Source organism: Uloborus diversus, chromosome 1 (assembly GCF_026930045.1).
Source record: "Uloborus diversus isolate 005 chromosome 1, Udiv.v.3.1, whole genome shotgun sequence".
Classification (NCBI taxonomy): domain Eukaryota; kingdom Metazoa; phylum Arthropoda; class Arachnida; order Araneae; family Uloboridae; genus Uloborus; species Uloborus diversus.
In genome coordinates this window covers 199,464,518-199,487,179 of record NC_072731.1, presented here as the reverse complement: position 1 = coordinate 199,487,179, position 22,662 = coordinate 199,464,518, and the positions used below count along the sequence as shown (strand labels likewise).

The 22,662-nt window shown below is 36.0% G+C and overlaps 1 protein-coding gene across 1 annotated transcript in view; it reads right to left on the bottom strand.

The window, feature by feature from the left end:
- Window positions 1-16,301, bottom strand: part of LOC129234114 (dystrophin-like) — a gene marked incomplete at its 3' end in the record, with an annotated part of 333,560 nt that extends 317,259 nt beyond the window's left edge. Inside the window, 2 exon segments of the mRNA XM_054868004.1 lie at window positions 9,546-9,608; window positions 16,239-16,301. Of these exon segments, the coding sequence (XP_054723979.1) occupies window positions 9,546-9,600 (55 nt within the window).
- Between the last annotated feature and the right edge of the window lie 6,361 nt (window positions 16,302-22,662).

The window sequence follows — 22,662 nt, the reverse complement described above, 5'->3', positions numbered from 1 at the left end:
ACGTCATCTTGACCACGCCTTGTTTGAAAAATCGGACATTTTAAAAAATTAATTAAAAAATAACTGTTGGGAAAATAAAAGAATTTTCTGGGTTCATGGTTTTTTTTTTTTTTTGCTTATTTTATCAATTTTAGCGACTAAAAGTACTACTTTTGACTGAAGAAAACAATCCCATTATAGAAACATAATGTAAATATGCGTTTTTGTGTGTGTGTACTTTTTTTTCCTGTTAAAAGTATTGAGTAACAACTCAGTTCTTCTGTACCCCCCCCCCCCCCTTCCCTGGAAAGCTGCTCGTGTATAAGGTTCTCACAGTTGATAAGAATCGATACGGGACTTGTAAGTCACAAATTAAAATATGGAAAAAGTGGGCAGGTAAATGGCTCATTCGCCTACAGTATTCATAGCAAGCAAATCATTGCAATTTTAAAAGTATTTTTGAAATACTCTTAGTTATTTATTTATTTATTTTTCATTCTGGAGAAAAAAAAATAAGCATAATATGTAATCTTATCTGGGCAAGAGAAGAGAGAATATAATACCTTTTCTGAAAAACATTGTAGCTGTAATAATTACTAGTTGAATTTCGGACCACTGGGTCTTTACATTATTCTACACAGTAATATGATTTTGGGGGGGGGGGGATATATATATAATATAAGCGAATAAAATTAAAATATTATTCGCTTGTAGGGCTATATTTAGGAGGGCAGAGGGTAATTTTCTCCACTCCTTGGGCTGTAGAAAATTAATGTATTTACACGTAAGTGGGCGTGGTTTTTGCTGTTTTAAGTTTCAGTTAAAACGATTACGCAACCTTTTCCCCCCACCCCCTACAAAATTCGAAATGACAGCCTGTTCGTTTGTTTGCTAACAATGTGGGCAACCCGCCCTGTATAGGGACACCAAAAAGGATTAAGCGCGACACCAAAAAGACAATGAATAAATTTGAGAAGTAAACACTTTCATTTTAAAACATTTTGAACTGGGGCTCGTTCGAGACTTACTGTGCTTACAAGCAATATTTACTTAGAAATATTCTGTACCTTCAAAAAAGGAAAAAAAAATATGCTGGTGAAAAAAAAAAAAAAAAAAAAAAAAAAAAAAACGCGCGTTGTATTTATTCATCGACATTATAACACATCTGAAATGCATTCCAAACGCAATGGAGCAAATCATAAAGTTTTGATTAAAATTAAAGAAATTGATTCACTGTGAGCTTTAACTATTTTGAACATTGAGATATAAGTTTTCTACAAACGATCTTATCTTTCCAAGTTTCGAAATATTCTCTTTTTACAGAACTGGAGCTTCCCATCGAAATAAAACGGGTAACGTCCCGGAAACGACTTTCACAGAACAAAGCTAAAAAATCAATAAAGGTCACATTCCAATATTCGAAGAACTTTCCCCCACCTCAGCACCTGCCGTAACTTTCGAAACAGAACTTTTTCCTTCCCATCTGAATCAGCAGAAAAAGATTTTAAGTCAAAAATCTATACTCACAGTTTTCTTCAGTATCATCCATGCTCCGTTCAAGTGAAACGAAATATTAAGAATTTCGAGTCGGAATTCGATGCTCTGACTTATTATTCCTTTGACATATCGAGCGGGTTGTGAAGTATAAAATCCGCGCCCACACTAGCGACCACAAGATGATCGACAGCGACCGTCTTCCGGGCTTGTTTCCATTCTTGGACTTCGCCTCGTGTGCTCAAGAACACATCATTACGCAGATGTTTAGATTGGTAAACATAGATCCCGAAAAATTATGAAAGTGGAACTCTGGGAAAAGCAGATATTTTCTCTTTTGGCACTAGATGGCGCCACAAATTAAAAATAATCTGAGCTTTTCTATCGGAGTTGGGAATATTTTTTTAAGGTTTTTTTAACAGCGAAAAAAACTTCAAGCAAAAGAGTTCTTGAGCAAAACATCTTTCTTCTACCAGTGGCGGATCCAGACGATCCTGATGGGAGGGGCGAATGAAATAGGGCGATGCGAACCCCCCCCAATACATTATGGGGGGGGGGAGATTGGGTGACTGAAAATTTAGTTTTCAAAAATTTTCAGAACTAAACATATTTTTTCGAGTTTTTTTTTTTTTTTTTTTTTTGAATAATGTGTTTCATCAAAGAGATTGAATGAAATTTACAAGTGTTTCGAGTACTACACAAGAATAAAAAATTGAAAAAAAAAAGGGAAGAATTTCTACTAATAATTTAAATTCATTATCCAAATTAAACCCTTCAACTTTTGATTCGTTTGAGGACTCGTGAAGTTTTTCAATCGCCATTTAGGTACTCAATTGTACTTTTTTCCTTATAAGAGAGAAAGGTTGCAGCATCAAGGTGGCATCTCTTTTTACCAGTTTTCGTACCGAGCATAATGAAATACAAAAATTGCAGTGTTAAATAAAATTTGAAGATAGTTATGGATTTGTTTGTTGATTGAGCTGGTTTAAAATTCGCGCATGAGTAAGAGTGTTTGCGGGTTCTCAACCGAAATTTTTTTTGTCAGCAACGTATTTTTAGACTCTTTAGTGGTTAATAGGAGAAAGGGAGGCTTGAAGGTCTCTCCCCGGAAATTTTTGGAAATTAAGGGTATATTTTCGAGAACACAATTGTTTGCTATTTTTGGTGGCTTGAAGGGAAAAATTCAGGAATTCTCCCCAGTCGTTTTTTTTTTTTATATTAGAATTTCAGAAACGCAATTTTAAATATCTTTAGTAACGCTAAAAACCCAGGGGGTTCGGGGGCTTTCCCCCGAAAAAAACTTCCGAATTGAAGTCCTAAAAGCGCAATTGTATGCCACCTTTGCTGACGCCCCCCTCCCCCCCTGTGAATCCGTCACTGCTCTCTACTGTTCCATGGAAAAAAAAAGGAATAGGATCAGTTTTGTATTAGTTTCTTGTTCATACGTACATACGCTTCGAATAGAAAAATATCTATGTGACTTTTCATCTGTGAAATTTTCAGAGATAAACACAGAAAATTTACAACGGAATTGGTAATAAAGGTTTTGGAGCAACAGAAACCTCCGTCTTAGTTGTATAAATTAGAAAAATTGTTTGAATACATAGGAATTTTTCTCTTTCCTTTCTTTTTTTTTTTAAAAAATCTTTAGGAGGTTGATGTGCGAGGTTTTAAAGTTCGTCATTATAGGAGGGGGAGGAGAGATTACCCATTCTGCTTTTGAAAAGTCAATGTATTTACATGTAAATTGGCATGGTTTTTGCTTTTTTTTTTCTAAGTAATTTTCTCCCCACAAACAGGTTTTTTTTTTTTTTTTTTTTTTTTTTTTTTTAATGTGGCTCGTTCTTCGGAGAGTGCTTTGCAGCAATTGATGGAAGTTCGCTGTCTTTCTTGATGGAATGAGGGATCCATGGGTGGAGAGGAGGTTTACTGTATAGTTCTGAACACCTCTACATGAGCACTCAGCTCTAGTAGTTCTGCCGTCCTAGGCGATATTGACAAGTGCCGCCCCCACCCCATCCCCATTGAATAATAATAATAATAATAATAATAATACATAAAAAAAAGAAAAAGGCGCACTCCGGGAGGGCCGACAGAAGTGAATATTTTACATCGTTAAATCAAATGCTCTATTTAAAAATTCAACTGACGGTAGATTTTTTTCTACGAACTTTGAGAAGGACTTGGGAAAGGGAAATGAATGAATACGTATTCGAACCTGATGCCCTAACTCTCTATCTCCGAGTCCGCGTTCCAGCGCTAGCCATTTGGCCCACCGGGCGCCCGAAGCGCCTGAAGAAGTTAAAACGCATGAATGCGCTGCATTTCTGGTGTCTGCAACAGTGTCGAGAGCTCAATTGTTTGTTCAATCGCAAAAAATGACAAAAGTGCCTAAAGAGGTTTTTACTTTAATAATGATATATGAATAAAATAAAAATGATAGTACAGTGCTTAAAATTAAAGTGAGTTTCTAGTTAAGTTCCAAATTGGATTTTACATATTCAAACACTGGTACATACTCTAAATTATTATTATTATTATTATTTTTTTTTTTTTAGCATTGAAGCAGTGAATCTTATGGCGCTGAAACAGATGTTCATACTTTAAAAAAATGTTTCAGTTTCGAAATTTGCCGCCCCTAAAATCTGCCGCCCTAGGCGGCCGCCTAGGTCGCCTACTTCAGGAGTCGAACCTGGCACTCACTCACCACACATGCCTGTGATGATGCCTGAATGTTGTTTGTTTTACATAGCTTGAATGTTTTCTTACGTGATTCAGGCTATTATGTAATATAAATATCATACAGTAAAGGAAGTTTTTATTTGCACAAGATTAGACCGTTTGTTCCTTTCTCGACTCTTTGTCTGCAAGTAATTAGCGTACAATAGTGACAATTTAGAGAAGAAATCATTATTTTTTAGAATTTTTTTATTAGTTTTGAATATAGAGGAGGGTCGCCCAGAGCAGTTAGGCCTTCGTATGCCCTCCCATGGTGTGTAAGCGGCGAAGCATACATATGTTGTGTTTCCATGAACACCCCCGAGTTTTAATCAGTCCCAATTAAGCAGCAGTAAAGCGGCATGGCGCAACCAGGGTTAAAATTTTAAAAAATGAAACATTTCTAAACAAAATAAAGTTTTGTAACTTGTGATTAGTTGAAGACCAGCTTATTTTTTTGATTGTCAATAATATTACGTTATTCTGACACCATCCATCTACAAACTACGATAGTCATTTCGTTTGTTTCTTTTTTTAAATTATGGTTACAATTATTGAAATAAAATACGTGCCTTCGGGCAAAGCGGGTTAGGATTTGATCATACATTTATTTATAATTTCTCAGCTCATGTGCTGACTTAGGTTTTCTATTTCAGTATTAAATGTATAACTTTAAAAAGCTATTTTTTAGGATGTCAATTAATTAGTCTATTAATTTAATTAGTTATTTCTTTTTGTTTTATTAACAAACGTGGTGACTTTGAAATGGATAAGTACAACTGTTTTATATCTTTTTAAGGTAGCTAGTCAACTATTTTAATCATTTATAACTTCATATTTGATTGGCAAATGTACCAAACCACTATTAATTAAGCTTACACGCTTTGGGCTCCCTGATGGAGCAAAGCGGGTTTCTCAAATGTTTGTGAAGTTTGATAATAAATGAATATTGGAGTTGTGGAATAATTCAAAAATCACTTTTCATTTTGAAGTTCAAGAACCCTGCTGGGAAATAAAACCGAAATCGTTGTGATAAAAATCCAAAAACTACAATTTTCGAGCGTTCTTCGAAAACCTACCCGCTTTGGGTCACCCCTCCCCTACTTTAAAAGTTATTACTTCTTCACGTTTTTAATTTAGTTGCTAAAATTGTATGTTAAATCAAAACTTAATTTTTTGCACCGTATTATCCGCGGAGAATACGAAGATATTTTTTTCTTCAGGCCAATTTTAGGACTTCACTTCAATTTGGAAAAAAAATTCCAGGGGAGATCTTCAAAACCCCTTCCCGTAAAATTCTTCAAAGTTTGTCTACAATTGCGTTTTTGGAACTGCAATTTTAAAAAATTGGAGGGGTGGGTGAGAAATTATTGTTTCTATTTATTTTTCAAAAAAAGAAAAAAAAAGATCGGGGAGAGTCTCGGAGCTCCATGGCCTTAAACCGCGTTTTAAGGCTTCAATTTCTACACATTTCCGTGGAGTCCCCTCTCCCCTTTACCTTTCTTTCCACTAACATCACCAAAGAACTACAACTACAAGAGTTTCAAGATTAAGAGATATGATGAGCAAATCGAATCAATCAAATTGATGAGATTTTTTTTCTATTATGCCCCCACCCCCTAAAAGTTATTTTTTAGTTTCGCCACTGTTGTGTGTTGGGTTGTATTGTGTGTATGTATCGTTACAAGAATATTTTTTATATTCAAAAATGTCTTCCCATTGTTGCCCAGAAATAATTATTTTGTTTTAAATTACTGCTCATGTGGCAGTAAAGAAAATGTGGCAAGTTATCAATAATTTGAAGAAAATAAAAAGAGTTTTTTTTTTTTTCTTTGTCTGCATAAAAATTCTGAATCTGGCCCATGGCTATCGGCAGATTCATATACAGAAGGGTAAGTCCGCATGTAAATCGCTAAGATTTTTTTTTTTTTACTAGTTTTTTAATTTATTTGTTTTTAGTTTTTTTTTTTTTAATTTAGTTTATCTATTTTTACTTCATTTATTTTAAAGTGAATACTGAGATGTATTTTCATCTTTTTAAAAGTTAATTAATGCATAATTTTTTCATATTTCTCTGATCACAATAGTTTTTCACTTTTGTAGTTCGACCTTGCTTAAAATTAAATTAATTTTACTTATTCAAAATATTTAGTTATTAAAAGATTAAAAATAATAATATTATTAAAATATTAAATTAATATTGCTTCTTTAAATTTATTTATTTATTTTGAAAAGCCAGATAGTGAAAGTGTCTCCTTTGCAGCCCCATCCTTACCCGTGTTGCAAGGGAGGCGTACTGCAGCGCCAGAAAGCGTACTGGGCATAAACATGAGATTAAAAAATTTTCGTGAAGTATTTTGTAGCTTTTCCCCACCTGATTAATTAAATTTTGTTTTTGAAGTGAGGGGGTAAAAGTGCATCCCCCTGCCGGCAATCATGGATATAATCATGATATTAATATCTTTCATGGTTTTCTTAGTAGTTTAAGTATTTAGTAGCTTGTCCTGTGTTTAAAATGAATTTTTTTTTAAATTTAACACAAATAATTATTTTAAGAAAGTTTAAATATTAAAAAAATATTTTTAAAACAAATTTCTTTCTTTCTTTTTTTTATCTTTTTTCAAAAACCGGGGAAGAGGGGCGAATGCACCCATGATCTGGCCCCCTCACTTTTTCAAGGCACGAGCCGCCACTGAATATGAGCAACTGTAAAATTATTATTTCTGAAATATGTATTTCTTTAAAAAAAATCTACCAATGCTCTCTCCGTACCTCTACTAGAAATAGAACTCAGGGGGGTTGAGGTCTCTCTGTTTAAAATCACGAGGAATTTTATTATTATATTCCTCAATGCTCCCTCTTCCCCCACATGATTCGCATGGGGTGCTTTTCTTCTCAGAAGTGGAGGCCCCTCAGGATGGGGATTTTTCACCTACCATTGCGATTCGGGGTTTTCTACGAGAGTAGACACAAGTCTTCAAGGTTATATCAAAGTGAAATTGAATTCAATTCATCTCAAAAAAGATTTTTTTTATTTATTTATTTATTTTATTTATTTTTTTTAAATTTATTTATTTATTTATTTTTTTCAAGAGTCAAATTTGTTTCTTCCAAACAAAGATTTTTCAATCAAGGAATGCGGTTTTTATATATTTTTTTTCAAAACACATTTTTTTTTTTTTTTTTTCGAATTTCTATGCTCTGTAGCACGGATCGGTAACCTTTTTTGTAAGAGTAAAGTAAGGAAGTTATTAATGCTAATAAAAAGAGAAGGGGATTTGGGCCGAAAATAGGGTTTAGTTTTTATCATGAAAAGCATAACACGCTTAAAAAAGGATTGAATTGCATCATTAGACAAACCAGCAACTAATATGAAAACAATAACCGTGTGTCTTTTTTTCTGGAAAAGTTCAGTTTTGAAAAATAAATGAATGAAAAGTCATAGTATAATTACCCAAACTGCATTTAAAGCCAAGCACTTATGCACAGGGGTGCCCCGAATTGAAATTTTAGGGAGAGGAGAAATTCGCAGTTTACCAAATTAAATACCGAATTTCACCAAATGGTAAATTATGGGGATGCACAAACATCAACATACGCCTAATAAGAAGATACATTAAGAATGATCATAAAAAAATGTAAGACAAAACACTATATTGAAATACTGTCATACCAATTTTCACGAATCATTAACAAAATTTGCCGAATAAGGAAATTTTTGGGAGGACACAGTGACCTTCCGTGACCTCCCACCGAGGCTTGTACGAAGCATAATAATGCATTAACTCTGCTTCTAGATTGAGGTTAAACTCATTTTCTAAATTTAAAAAATATTTCTACCTTTTGCAATATTTTTTTTCTCGGTTATTTTCTCCCCTTCCCGTCATGACGTTGGGACGTGCAATGTGGGCCCTTTGCGGCCCGTGGATCGTAGGTTGTCAACCTCTACTTCGTAGTGTCTACTCCATGTTTGTAAAAGTTTTTTTTTTTTTCATAAATTTCTGATTACCTTTCCAAACATTTAATCCACGCAAAATAACTTACGAAAAGAACTAATAAAACGAAACACATTGTAAAAGAAAGTAGTCATTAAGAAATTAATTTTCCACTAAGTAAAAATGAGTGCAATTGTAATATGGACTGGAACATGCAATAAAAAAAATGTAAACTAAAAAAAAAAAAAATATTAATGAATAGTATAAAATAGTTCCTGCTTCGAACGTCGATTTTGACAAAACGCCCGTAAATAAAAATGGAGGGGGAAACAAGATAGAGGAATTAAAAAGATGCTAGTTTTTATTGTTAGATGGGAATCACACACACAAGTGAATACCAAAAACCAGCTACTAGTGAAGGGAACGGATAAAATTCAAGAATAAATTTTTGATTACAGATGTCCAATATTTTCTAATCAATGCAGTACAAAAGGTGGCATAGTGGTTAGGCATTGGTCTATCATGCCCAAGGCAGTGGGTTCGAACCCGGTTTTAGCAGGCGTGTGTTCAAGATGTGGGGAAACGTCAGCGTGCATAAAAGATCCTTTGAGGATCGGCTTGGCCACTCTCGGCTGAAGTAAATTCCTAATACAATTTCGCATTGCGAGAGCTCTGGTGCTTCCATTTGGTAGGAAACAAGACGTCGCAACATTGTCGAGTGGCACTAGCGCAGCCAGAAATTCCTTCTGGAGAGGTTTTTTTTTCATATCAACACAGTCCTTACACGTGTATTAACTACTGGATTAGGATTGGCAACAAGGAAAATCAAGACCACTGGGGTGTTTTCAGAAATTTTGGGGCCCGTCAGAAAAAACTTTTCCGGATCCCCCTCCATTTTGTTTACCCCTATATTTCACACCTAGTTTTAAAAATATTGGGCCATTTTCAGGCTCGGGCCAGGGCCAACAGGTGTCCCTTCTCTCCCCCCCCCCCCCCTCTCTGTGTACGCCTCTGGATGTTTTTATCTCCAAACCCTCACTTCGCTGCGTCACTGTAGAGTGGCAATGGCGATTGGGGATGCGTCGTTCATGAACGAACAGGTAAAAAAAACGACTCCTTAAAAGGAACGGTACTGTATGGCTGGCAAGGGCCCGGTGATCAAACTGATAAGGAGCCCGCCTTGACTGAGCAACAAACAGGCCCGTCATTTCAACGTTCTCCAGAGGGGAGGGTGGGGGAGGGTGCACACTCAATGCAATTTTTTCCAAAAAATAAACAACCGTAAACACGCCCACATCATGTAAAAATATTAATTTCTCAAAGCCAGGATGTTCCATTGACCCCTCCCCCCCCCCTACCCTAAATGACGAGCCTGCCAACTAAGAGCATAATTTAGCAAAATAAGCTAACGACACTTACATTGGATGGTCCTTATCTTGTGTGACAGCACATCCTCTTCGGGGCTCTGCTCCATTCAGCCACCTGTGGATTCAGAAACAAACACCACAATCAAATCTTCAGCAGCAGCAAGCATCTCTTCGCGTCGCGTCTCCGCGTGGCCTGATGTCTGATCATATTCTTTGGTCCGATGACGCGCTTTTTCGTGCAGCCTACACACATCGACGGAAGACACGGATTCCTGGAACTGCCCCTTTTTGTTCGCGCTCATGCTCTCTCTTAACGAAGTTTAATGGGAACTTAATGAGGAAAACGAGGCCCGTGTTTTGAAAAATTGCGGCTCTTTCGAGGTCGCTTCGTTTTTGGCGAAAGTTTGAAGACTTGTTCAGGAAGAAGACGAGAAACTGCTGTGTGAGACTGGTAGTAAATGAAATGATAAATAAATGAACTAATAACAAGAAGTTCCGTCAGGAACTAAACGAGCCAACTTTTCTGCATACCAATATCGACTTTCTAGCATCTGATCAATATTCTCAAAGTTAGTTAAAATCGCAAATTATTTCAAACGGAGCTTTTTAACAGGGGGAGCCCTATAGTGTTTAAAACTTATTTTTATACTTAAATATTGTCCATTTTTCAAGAGAAGGCACTTCGCCAAGCCTCCTCGAACGCACACGGGGGTGATCGGTAAGCAATCTACGCACTTCTAAAGGAGACAACCAGCCTTAATTTGAGCGTGCATTTTAATGTGCAAAAAAGTCCTTAACAATACTTGCTTCACTTGTCTGTTGTCATTTTAGTTATTCTTATACTTTAAAAACTACTGCTTTTACAACAAAATGCTATGATCCGAATATGCCTTCTGCCAAAACAACGAAATAGAATCATCGAATACCACGTGACGAGGGAGGGGTCAAGTGCCTTCTCTTGGAAAACGGACAATAGCTTGAATTCCGACTGGTTTCTTAAAATTCGTGCAAAATTAAAAAGAAGTACAGGAAGTGGCTTTCGTGAGACCCATGCTCCCTGGTTCTAAGATTAAGCGCAATGAATCCAGGCAAAGTTCAGGGTACTAACAGAAACAGAAGGCATAACATCGATCCATTCAATTCTATTTAGGCTTACCAAACGTCCGGGAATTACCAAGATAGTCCTGGATTTTTAAATCTAGGATTGTAAAATAAAATTTGGTGCTGATGATTTTTTGTGTGACTCGTACTTCACTCTACAATTTTAGACGCACACGCAACTCAAAATTTTTACGATTGACCATTGTGTTTTCGAAAGTTTATCATTACTGTGCATCATAACCCGGAAGCAAGCGCTGCTTGGAACAAACGCTGATTAAATCAACAATCGGAACATATTCATATCCATTCATTAATTAGTAATTGGTTGCTGTGCAACGTAGAATTTGAGGAAAGGCATAAAGATTTGCTTCTCCATTGCTTTTCTTTTTCAGTTGTTTAGCAGTGTATTATTCTGTACTGGTTTTGCATGGTTAAGACGGAAAAAAGGGTATTTAGAAAAATCTGTGTGCGTGAGATATTTATGACGAAGAAAGTGTTGCATTGCTTTGAGAATATTTTTTTTTTCATTCTTTCTTTTTTCTCTTATCTTTCTTTTTGTAAATTCATCTTTTAAACTTCCCTTTCTAAAATTGCAACGGAAGAGCAAAATTATTAATACCTTAAAATCGTAAGCCCTGAGAGGTAGTATCATCGTCCCTTTTTTGTCTGCTCTGCTCCAACCTTTTGACCCGTCATTTACATTTTTTCCGGGGAAGGGGGGAGCAACGAGTGTGTACTGTGTACTCAATGCATATTATATCACAAAACCACAAATATCACACCAACCAACATTAATGTAAATACACTGATTTCAAGGATTCTGGAAGGGCAATATACATTAATAAAAACCCAAAATTTCCGTCCTGCCAAACTCTACCGAAAGCCATACAGCAAAAATGTGCCAAATGAGATAAAAGAGGAAATTTTTAAAGTCACATTTTTCATTCTGTAAGAATAACGAAATACCTAAATTTTTATTCAAACTCTCGATACTGTAGTTAACCTTAACACAGAGGTGTCCACCTGGGGGGGGGGGGGGGGGTCATGGCACCATTGAAATTTTGAGAGTGGGGGGTGTTTATTAAAGGGTACTTTTCTCTTTTTTTGGGGGCTCTTGCTTTTGGGGGGGTCATCGCGGTATTTAAGGGGATGCGCCCTTGCTCCTTAGAGGGGGCACCCCTGCTTAATAAAAGCCCTCAAAAATTAAACGAAATTTCTAATTTCCGAGTTTGAGATCAATTTTGCGTGAAGAGATGATTGGAAAATAGTGCAAAATTAAAATGTATATGTAGATAACAATGAAGTGGTAAACGTTATGTTTTAAAACTATACAGAAAAAAAAAGTAGTTTAAGAATAAATTAAATACTACGGAAAATCACTACCTCAAAGAATTCTATTTATTTTTTAGTTGATCCCCTAAGAAAGTTTCTTTCAAGTAAACAATAATAATGTTTACAAATCCCGAACTTTGAAAACAACTATCTCCATCAATTTTTATCACAGTTACAGCCAAGGTTTTTGCTTGATATTTGTTCAAATGAGTGGAAAACTTTACTATACATAACTATATAGGTACTGGGGCTCGGCATAAAAATTGAGATTTTGTGTATGTGGCAAAATTTAACTTTTAAAATAAAAATCTTATTTTATGTCATTTGCAACATTTGAAGCACAAAGAAGCAAAGGGATTTTAGTGTCAAAAATAAAAAAAAACTGGAGATAACTAGTACAAATGGTAGGAGAATCTCTCGTCTGTTTTGGGGTAAGGTATGGAATAGTACAGCTGGGAGCAATAAAAAAAAAAATTAAGAAAGAAATTAGAAAAATATTTGTTGCTTAACAAATCACACGAGTCCAACTCTTTCACTCTTGACATGACATGACAGTCCGAAGTCCTAATCTGGCAGCATTGTGAATGTTACGCAGCTCCTAATCACAGCATGACGACTCTGCCAAGTTAGGTTTGCAAACTTTAGGTACGGTTGTACTACAGGGATACAAACTTGAAACTTTCCCCCCATATTAATCGGTATTATATGAAATCAAAAGGAAAATTTTTCAAAATTGTCCCTAACGTGACCTTAGAATTGGAATCATCCTAAGAGTTTAAGAAAGTAATATGAAAAAATAATTATACATGAACTTAACTTAGACGCATACACTTTAGCTTGTTGATACGCAACTTGAACAGTAGAATCAATCAAGCGTCTAATTACTTTCAATGATCACAAAAGGACATTAAAAGAAATTATACTAGTACATCATAAGATGAAGGAGTAAGAGGTATCCAGACATAACAAAGAGCCTCGAAGATGAAGTACGTAGTTTTTTCGTTTAGACGAGCGCATCTTTTCAACTGGTGTTATTGGAGGCGGACTTAAGTTTTGTACATATAAAACGCACTCGGTGTTTCGAACTTTCGTTTGCTCTGAGTTCTGAGAGTAGCATACGTAAATGAATCTTTTCAATATTTTTACATTGATACATATATAAGCAAATATGCATTATTCCTGATTCAAATAAGGTATAATGCATTTGATATTTATAAATGTTCTGATGCGGTCGAATTCAAAAGAGAACAGAAATGAAGACTGCTATACCATATTTCTCTTGAGAGTAACTTGAAATAATAGTTAAAAAAATGAAGCACATTTTCTACATAGAACTACATAATGTCGTTTTTGCTCGAACATCATTTAGGTGTCGGCTTTTTTTAATTTGCTCAAATGCCGCTCGGGCAGCATATTTTTCAACGCCTTTCTGTTGATTTTCCCATGGTTATTAATTTTTGCTTTGTTAACAGTGTTTTCAGTTAATGTCTATGGTTTTCCAATAAAGTATTGACCGAAAAACTACTGTAAACTATTGTTAATTAAGCTACATTCAGTTAAGTAAAATTGCTTTATTAAAATGTTACCTGATATGCTAAATTTCAGTTATAATAATTAAATGTTAGCGTAAACTAATCAATACAACGCTTGAAACACTCTTAAATGTCAGGTTTGAGTTAATGCAATTATTGAGCACAAAATTATTTATTAAATATATAATTATTTTGGGACACAATATGCTTTAAACACGAAAAAGTTAAGTGGTTAATTATCTCTCACTATAAGCTTAAACGGGGGCGGGGGGGGGGGGGGGTTCCAGAGTTCAATTGTGCAGCACAGTTCACTGTAATAATAAGTTTCTACTTTTATATAAAGAAAAGATCTTTTCACTTTCCGAGGATTATCGCAGCTTTGTCCCAAAAATTTCAAATATTTTTGTCATTGATAAAAATATAAAACTTGATCAGAAGTGTGCCTTCAATAAAAAGCAACTATCTAATCAACATCTTTATCGGCGATCAGGCCTTTCATTTCACTCTTACCAGGGGAGTTGGAGGGGGCGCACTCAACATAAACTATCGTGCCATGAAACAGCAAAAACCATGCCTAATTACACGTAAATGGATTAATTGTTCCCCAAAAAAGGTGGCAATTGGCAACTCCCCCATTGCCCCTTAAGCATGAGTTCTCAACCTTTCTAGCTCTACGCCCTCTTTAAATACGTACACGAAGTCATGCCCCCCCCCCCTCGCTCCCTAACCCTATGTGCAGTTAATACAAAAAATAACATGCAGTACAATAGGAAACTAAAGTAAAAATCAAGTAATTTCGCTCACAAAACTTAACACACCTGCACAAAGCTATATCTTGAACATATTACTACTAGAACATCTGAAACCTAAGAAGCAAAGAAATAAATACATTTTTTGAGCAATCACCATTGCTTATTGTTCTCATTTGACTGTCCTTGGCATTACGCTGATTTTATTTTCCCCCCGCCTCCCTCTGCAGCACCACCGCCGACCGGCTCTGCAGGCGCGCTTCCTATGGTCCCGAGCACTGTCCCCCGGAATCCGCTTCTCCTGGGCGGTGGCGTCCATGTACTACACACACGCACGCGCACCTTTATACATATACACACACGCCAACGTGCATACACACAGGTCTACGCACACACACAAGCCATATACTCACGCGCGTACACACACACAACTATACACACGTAACCGCCCAGGAGGGGGGGGCTGGCTTGGGGGGACAGGAGACATTTCTAGAAACAATAACTCCAAAGAATTTTGTAATTTCGCTACTCCTTATTGCGAAAAACAGAATTTAAATTCAAAATTTCAGAATTGAAATTAATTTTTCCTTTTTTTTTTTGTTCTTGATGTAATCGGGATCTAGGTGAGTTTGGAGAACATATCAGTCACTTTCACAACGCTGTGAGAGGACTGACACAATTATATTTAATATTCACACGTAAACACAAAATTGAATACATTGTGTTTGTTTTATTTTTAATTTTATCTTTTATGCACTCACGCCTCCCTTGAAACTCTTTTAGCGGTAACCAGTGGCGCTGGAAAGGGGGATGGTCCCGGGGTCCTGATCCCTCCCGGAAGCTCAAAATTAAGCTGCAGTAAATTAAATTAATGTTATTCCATTCCACTTAAAATACTTTTTTCATCATCTAACGAATTCAACGTATGTAATACTACGTAGTAAAATTAAATTCAAATTATCTCTGCTTCAATTAACGTTTCCAAGTAACAGATTTGGCTGATTTTAGGCTCTTGAGGAGTTTCTAGCTACTCTCGCGGTAAACATAAGAAATAACGTAATTAATGCATGAATATTGCGAGAAGTTCCAGACACGTGTTTCAAGGATTCAAGGAACTCCTTTTCCAATGCGGAAAAAATATCAGGTTTTGATGTCAAGTAATTTAGCAGTTGTGCTTTATTGCAGTGTTCTTAATTAGCCCTTAAACCCCCATCCTTTTGCTTGTATAAAATTTCATTTTTATATTCCTCAATAAGATTAAAATTTTCACTGTTCTCAACACATTTTTATCCATTAATGTCAGCACCAGCTTACAGCGCAAATTGAGCTATGGGTTTGAGTTTTTTAAGTTTACATTTGAAACTTCTGCTGTGTTTTAATTTTTGTGATGATGTGATTAATTTTTAAATTTATATACAAAGATATTATTGGGATTTTTTCAGGACGTGAAAAAACTAATTGATTGTTTTTAGCGGAGTGAAATTTATTTTTGAGGGGTGAAATATGCGAAAGCACTAAAGAACCAGAATACTGATCACTGCCATAAAAAACTGATTTTCTAATGATGAAATGGAAGATGGAAGAAAAAAAAGACAGGCGTACTGTTGATTGATTTTAAACATTTAGAAAGCTTGGCATTTTGTAGTTTAAAAAAAAAACATTAAAATGCAATATTTTACAACATCAAATCACTTCTATTTTTTCACACTTTCCACGATAGCAAATTTTTATTTAAAATACGAAGCGTGAAAAATGCGTGAAACACCTGCTGAATTTTATCACTTAACCTATTAAATTTTAATAACATGAATTTGTCTTTTGGAAAAAGGTGGAGGATGAAAATCAACTTATCACCCGCTTATCACTTAAACCCTTCCTTCCCATCCTCTAGTTACGTCATTCACGCCAGCACTCTAGAGAAATTAAATCTACTTTATTGATGCGTCATTAAACTTGCTTTTAGAAGACATTCGTGGGCACCGAACTGTGACTACATACTTGTTCGATTTCATATCACATTTTCCAACTCACCTGTATCGTTCGGCAAGTCCCTGTTACGGCGGAATTTTCCGGGTCTCGCATGTCATATCCAAGCAATCGTCTGCGAGATCGAGATGGGAGGACGCTCGGATAGAGATAGATACTTTTGGAACTGGCCTGACCGGGTCTGAGAGAGAGGAGGGGGGCTCGAAGGAAAAAAGAAAAATGATTTGCCGTGCCATGACGTACCTCCAGCCGCCTACAGTAATTGCTTATTGGATTTAAGATCTTTTGTATCTTTTCTGTCAAAGCGGAAGATGGGAATTTTCGATGTTGAACTTGGGAAATGTTCCTGGGATCACGTGCGAAAAATTAGCAATTGTGTGTCTTTTAACACCTTGTAGAAATGCAAAGAATTTCAATCTCGACTCGATTAAACGATGTTGATAACAATGTACAATTCGCACTCTGGGTTGGGGCGGATTATTGCTCAAAATAAACAACATTATTCAAAAACACATGTTATTTTTTTATAACAAAATATGAGCACCTCTATTTTCATTAAAGTCCATTTCAAAATCAAATTTTGTCTGAATCCTTGCATTACTTATGGAGATTCGAATGAACACTCCGTTAGTCCGTGCCCCAACACGGAGTGAAAAGTTTGAGAAACGCAAAATTACTAAATCAAGGAAAGTAAAATATCACAACTGAGTTTTAGAAACGAAAAAAAAAGGAAAATCTCTGAACAAAATGTACTAAAATCAAAACAATCCAATTATGACTAAACAATTTTCATATCGCTTTGTTTGTAATAGATAAGAAGAGGAGGAGGGAGGAGTTCTTTGCAGAAATACACTTTGTCACATAAAAATACATGCAGACAACATGATCCAGAAGAAAACGAACTAGAACTATTATCTTGAAACTTAGCATGTAAATGTAGTGCATGAGGAGTTTTGAAAATGATCAGAAATTCAGAATAAAAGATAATTTTATTATTGCATGAAAAAGGTTACAATTCAAAAAGTAATACATGCATCTCTGGTAGCTATAGAAGCTGAAACATGGCGTGACATCGAATCAAGTAGTAGTTCCCTTCATCCCCATGGCTTTTGCGAAAGATTATGCCGCCATTTTTGAAACTGGCCATTTGATTCACCACGACTGCAGTTACTTTCCAAGCATGTTCTAAACGTGCTGCATGGGCAAGAAGTCTGCTGACCTGGAAAGCCACGGGAATAAAACATCCTTGAAGACATTAGGCATTGTTGAGAAATCGCAGTTTTTGGACGAGCTTTGTCTTGCTGGTAAATGGCAATTGGGTGACTTGATAGCATTGACAAATGGCTTTAAAATGTCGTTCACGTACCAAGAAATGCTGATCGATCGAACCATCGGCTAAGCCGAATCCACAAACGTGTGCTTTAGTCATCAGCAATGAGATTGGATAGGGATTCGTCACTGAACATCCCAGTCATTCAGCTGGTTACTTTCAGCTTTCCCGAGTTCGACAAAATCAACACTGTCTATAAAGTCCCAAGTAGCATTGAATCTTGGCGCAATATTGTACTTGGTTGGCTGTATGTTGGAGTACAATTTGCACCCAATATTGGCTGAAGCTCGTAGGGGATACATTTTGACAATATTGGCCAATATTGCTATTGCAATCTTGTGCCATTATTGAATGTCAATCTAAAGCCAATATTGGCGTTTTGTTGACTGAATAATAGCTCACAATATTGGCTGAAGCATGGAGGGGATACATTTTAACAATATTGGCCAATATTGCTATCACAATCTTGAGTCATTATTGCATGCCGATAAGGGTTTGGTGTAAAAAATTCAACACTGGTGTAAAATCATAAGTTAATCAAAGCATCTTGGTTTTATTCGACTTCGGATACATTTCTTGAACTACTTTATCAAATAAAACTTCAATTATATCCGTAACGATGGTTGACGCTAAATAGTTTACACTACCTTTACTGCCATTTAATCATACATACTCAGCTGAAAATAGACCATTGAACTTAATTCTCATTCTGTAATGAACCAAAAGTCTTATGATCATCAAAACGCAAGTCCACGTAGAGAAATAAACTTGGTAGCATAAAACCAGTCCGTAAAATCTTCTTTCAGATTTTGCATTCAGACTTCTAAAAGTTTACTAGATTATTGTCAATTAGATTAGGTGAAAAGAGCACTGTGAAAAAGAATGCAGATTTCCAGTAGAAATTTGAATTTTCATGAAAAGTTTATCTCATGATACATTCTCACTTTCTCCCAGAATTTTTTTTAGAGTTCCTGCCACATTCACAATGTGGAATCACGAAAATAAAACTCCTGGAATTTTCATATATTGATCCAGAATTTTCAAAGTCAAATATCAATCCAGAATTTACTCCAGTATTAAATGTGAGTTCAGAATTCTCAATGCTCGACGCAATTTAGAATGTCACTGTTCGATTATGATTTCAAGTTTAGAAAATGCAATGCCGATCCAAAATTTTCGCTGTTTCACATCGTTTCAGCAATTTTTTCAATGTTGGATATCTATCCAGAATTTATTCAGCATTTAATATTTCTTCAAAAAATGTTTTCCTTACTTCATTACTTTTATTTTGGAAGACAAAGTTCATCACTGCAAAAGAAAGCTTTCTCATCGAGTTGCTCCAATAACGCATTTCTCTTTCGCTTTTTTGAGCTTTAGAATCGATTAGACATAGTTAAAAAAATTCACTGATGAGAATGATAAAATATCATTTAAGAAATGAAGGCAACAATAAAATTTTAGGAAAGTATCTCCGATATTCGGACAAAGGCATTTACCATGTGCAGCGGCGAGGAAGAGCAACAAAACACAAAATGTGCAGACAAGTGGTTGGATTCAGTTTGGAAAAAGAAAGTTTGTTTATGGGTCTGTAAATTACGCGAAAGTCAAATTTACTGAGAATTCTAGAAATACATTTTATCCACATATTTCTTTTCGTATTTCTAGAATTATAATCGACGGAAAAAGATCTTCTGAGCAATGTATATTTTAAGTTGAATCAGGGGTTCACTGGGTCCCCCGGGAGGGCATCAACCTTGACTCCCAAAAAAAGGGCTCAAAAAAAAAAAAAAAAAAGACTCGCACGCTTAAGGACGGAAATAAAGTAAAATAAAATAAAAAAAAATAAAAAATAAAACGAAGGCGCACGGGCACCAGGGCACAAAAGAAAAACCGAAATAGCTCAGGTTTGAGGGGGGGAGGAAACGAAGATGCCTAGATTCAAGGACGCAAAAAAAATAAATAAAAATAAAAAATAAAGGACCAAGGCGCACAGGTTTAAGTGTGCAAAAAAAAAAAAAAAAAAAAAAAAATCCCCCCAAAAGTGCACAGGTTTGCGGGAGCAATGAAACGAAGGCTCACAGGTTCGAGGGCGAAAAAAAATAAATAAATAAAAATAAATAAATAAACGAAGGTGTGCACGTTCGAGGACTCAAATAAAATAAAATGGAAAAAAAAAGTTCGAAAGGGTACGGAGCGGGGGAAAAAAAAAGTCGCACAGGCTTGAGGCACTTGAGGGCGCAATGAAAAGAGAGAAAAGAAGAGGCATAGGTTCAAGGGCGCAGAAAAAAACCACGAGGGAACACAAATTTAAAGACGAAAAAAAAAGTTTGAGTTTGCAAAACAAAAAAGAAAACGGAGGAGCAAAAGTTTGGAGGCGCGACAAAAAAATAAATAAAAATAAAACGAAGGTGCACAGAGGGCGTTCCAGGAAGCAGAGGCGAGAAGGCGCATCGGCCCAAGGGCCAGTCCGCCCCTGCGTTGCATACTACAGCCATTTTGCTTTTAAAATGTCAGTCAGTTACTCATGGAATTGCTTTTATTGAATAAATTATTTAAATTTACCTCATTTGTTAACGCCTCGGAAGGAGATATTAATTTAATGATTTCTATTAAGGTTTTCTAACCGGCGTGATTCAGATTTAGCAGCGGAAGACTCACCAGACTCATTATATGGATCGAGTTACTCCTGAAATTAAAAACAAACAAACCTGAATCTTTCAGTTCATTAGTTTAATACACATGTTGAGGATTGTTGTTGTTGTCGTGTGCCAATGGCTGGCAATTTGGGTCCCACTGCTTCATTTTTCCAAATGTACCGTAATTTGGTGTGAAGTCCGACTTCTACAGTACATGCACACATATGCAGTACACTACACACATGCCGTAAGGACCCGTTTATAGGATAGGCAACCATACACAACAACACATTCACGCAAAGGAAGGACAAGAGAGGGAAAGTACGTCCATGCCCGAGCCGGGATTCGATCCCGGACCTTCCTGTCGCAGTCAGACTTCTCTGACCACCAGACAAGGCGGGCGGCATGTTGAGGATTGAAAGGGGAAAATGAAAATTTTTTCCCGCATATGGCACTGACAGCTAATATATTTTAATAACAATAATAATTTAAATGGGTAACGATTACAATTTTGTTGCTTGAGAAATCACAAATATGTTTAGCTTGGAAAGCAAAAGATCTTGTCACGTTCAGGACAAAACAGTCGCTTTTTCATGGAATGGCTCAGCGCGCATTCGAAATAAAAGTCAGAAAAAAAAGAAAAGACCCTTATAAGGGCAGAGATATTATGGATCTTAATTATTGAAGTAAAATTAATATTATGTGCGAGAATGAATGTTGGTGGCATTTTTCTCTGTGCATATCGCTCATGCATACGTATCTTCGAACTATGGACAACCGAAAAATCCATTTTGATCACCCCCAGTTTTTTATCATTAGTTTTTCTTGACATCTGTATGCGCACGTGCACCCGTACGTATATGTGCGTATGCATTTCGCATAAATCAAGTACTGTATCCCTCAAAAAGTTGAAATTTTGTATGTAGACTCTTAGTGGGGTCTAGTTGTCCCTTCTTTTTGGCTGCATTCCAATATTCCAAAAAGGGATTTCACACGCTTTTTGAGGTACATCATATTAATTTGGTTTTTATACACAATCTATATAGTTTTTGTGCCATTTTAGAGCTCAGACGCAGAAAAATACATTTCCTTTCTTTACATTTGAAAGTAACATTCTCTATGTTTGCAATGATTTCATAGGTTTAGGAAGGTGTCTAAAAGGTTATGCATTTAGCTGTATTATTTCTAACGTGCTCACTTATAACGCACGCCACGAGTTATTACAAAACATCGATTAATATCTAGTAGACCTACAAGGAAAGTATAGCACTCATATCAGATTTTTTAGAATTATCTAAGTTGGATCAGCAAAAAATATGGTGTTAAAGTGAATGCATTTAAATAATATCGTTAAATAATGCTACAGTCATATTTTTCAGACTCCCAAGCTGCAAAAAGAATTGTGCTTGTAAAATATTTTTCCTTTTTATTTAATAACAAAAAAGTTTTAGTTATTCGGACCAACATGCCACCCCAAACAGGAGTCCGGTTTAGCCGGCTCCAAGAAGGCAGCCCCTTTTTCTTGTAACAGATTGTGTAATAAAATGTTCAATGAACAGATAGAGGCAAGGCCATCCTAGGATATAAAGGCTAGTACTGTCGTCCATGAATCAGATCACACGAATGCGGATACGGATCATTGATGTCTAGACCCGTGAAATGCGGGATACAGACACGGAGCTCAACTTTTTTCACCTAGACGAGTAGATTCATGAGAGACGAGTAGATTCATGAGCCACCTTTTTTTAGAAATATTTTCTACTTCTGCGTTATAAATTATCATGTCGCATTACTTGTAACATTGAACAAGTACTTATGCGCTTCTTTTTCGAGAAGCCACATAAAATTTCTGCAGAGAAGCAAATTAATGATAAATTCTGAAATTTAGCTAGTTCTGTTGTAGAAAAAGATGCCTCTGCGGCTGTGTGGTAGAAAATGCGTTTGCCAGAGGCCGTGGGTTCGATTCCCAACGGTGCCCGAGCCCGTTAGTTCTAGAGTCCCTATAGGGACTCTAGTTAGTTCTTACTCTGTGCTGTAAATCATTTTTGCGTTTGTCCGGAGGCAAAGGGCAAAGGCCATTAGTAACAAGGTTAAAAAAAAATTAAAAAGTGGGGTCCAATGGGAACAAAAACGCTAAACTAGGGTTTCCACTTAGGCTGTCCCAACTAGAGTCCTCGTCTTTATATGAAAACATGAGAGGCCTCTAGTCTCAAATAGATTTCCTGTAGGGACTCTGACAAAATGAGGAGTTGTTTTGCCGTCGGCTGGACTGTTCATAAAGGGTTTTAAAAAGTTACTAGAACTGCTTAAGGGTATGAGTTTTGGAAATTGAACTATTTTGTGCCGTAATTATTTATATTAATTAAGAAACAATGAGTTTATCGGCAGATTAAGTTTCGAACTATATTTTATTTTCCTCCATGGTACAAACTACGTGAATACTTGAAAAAGGTGAAAAGTTTCTCAACTCCAGATTTTGTCATAACAACAATAACAAACCATA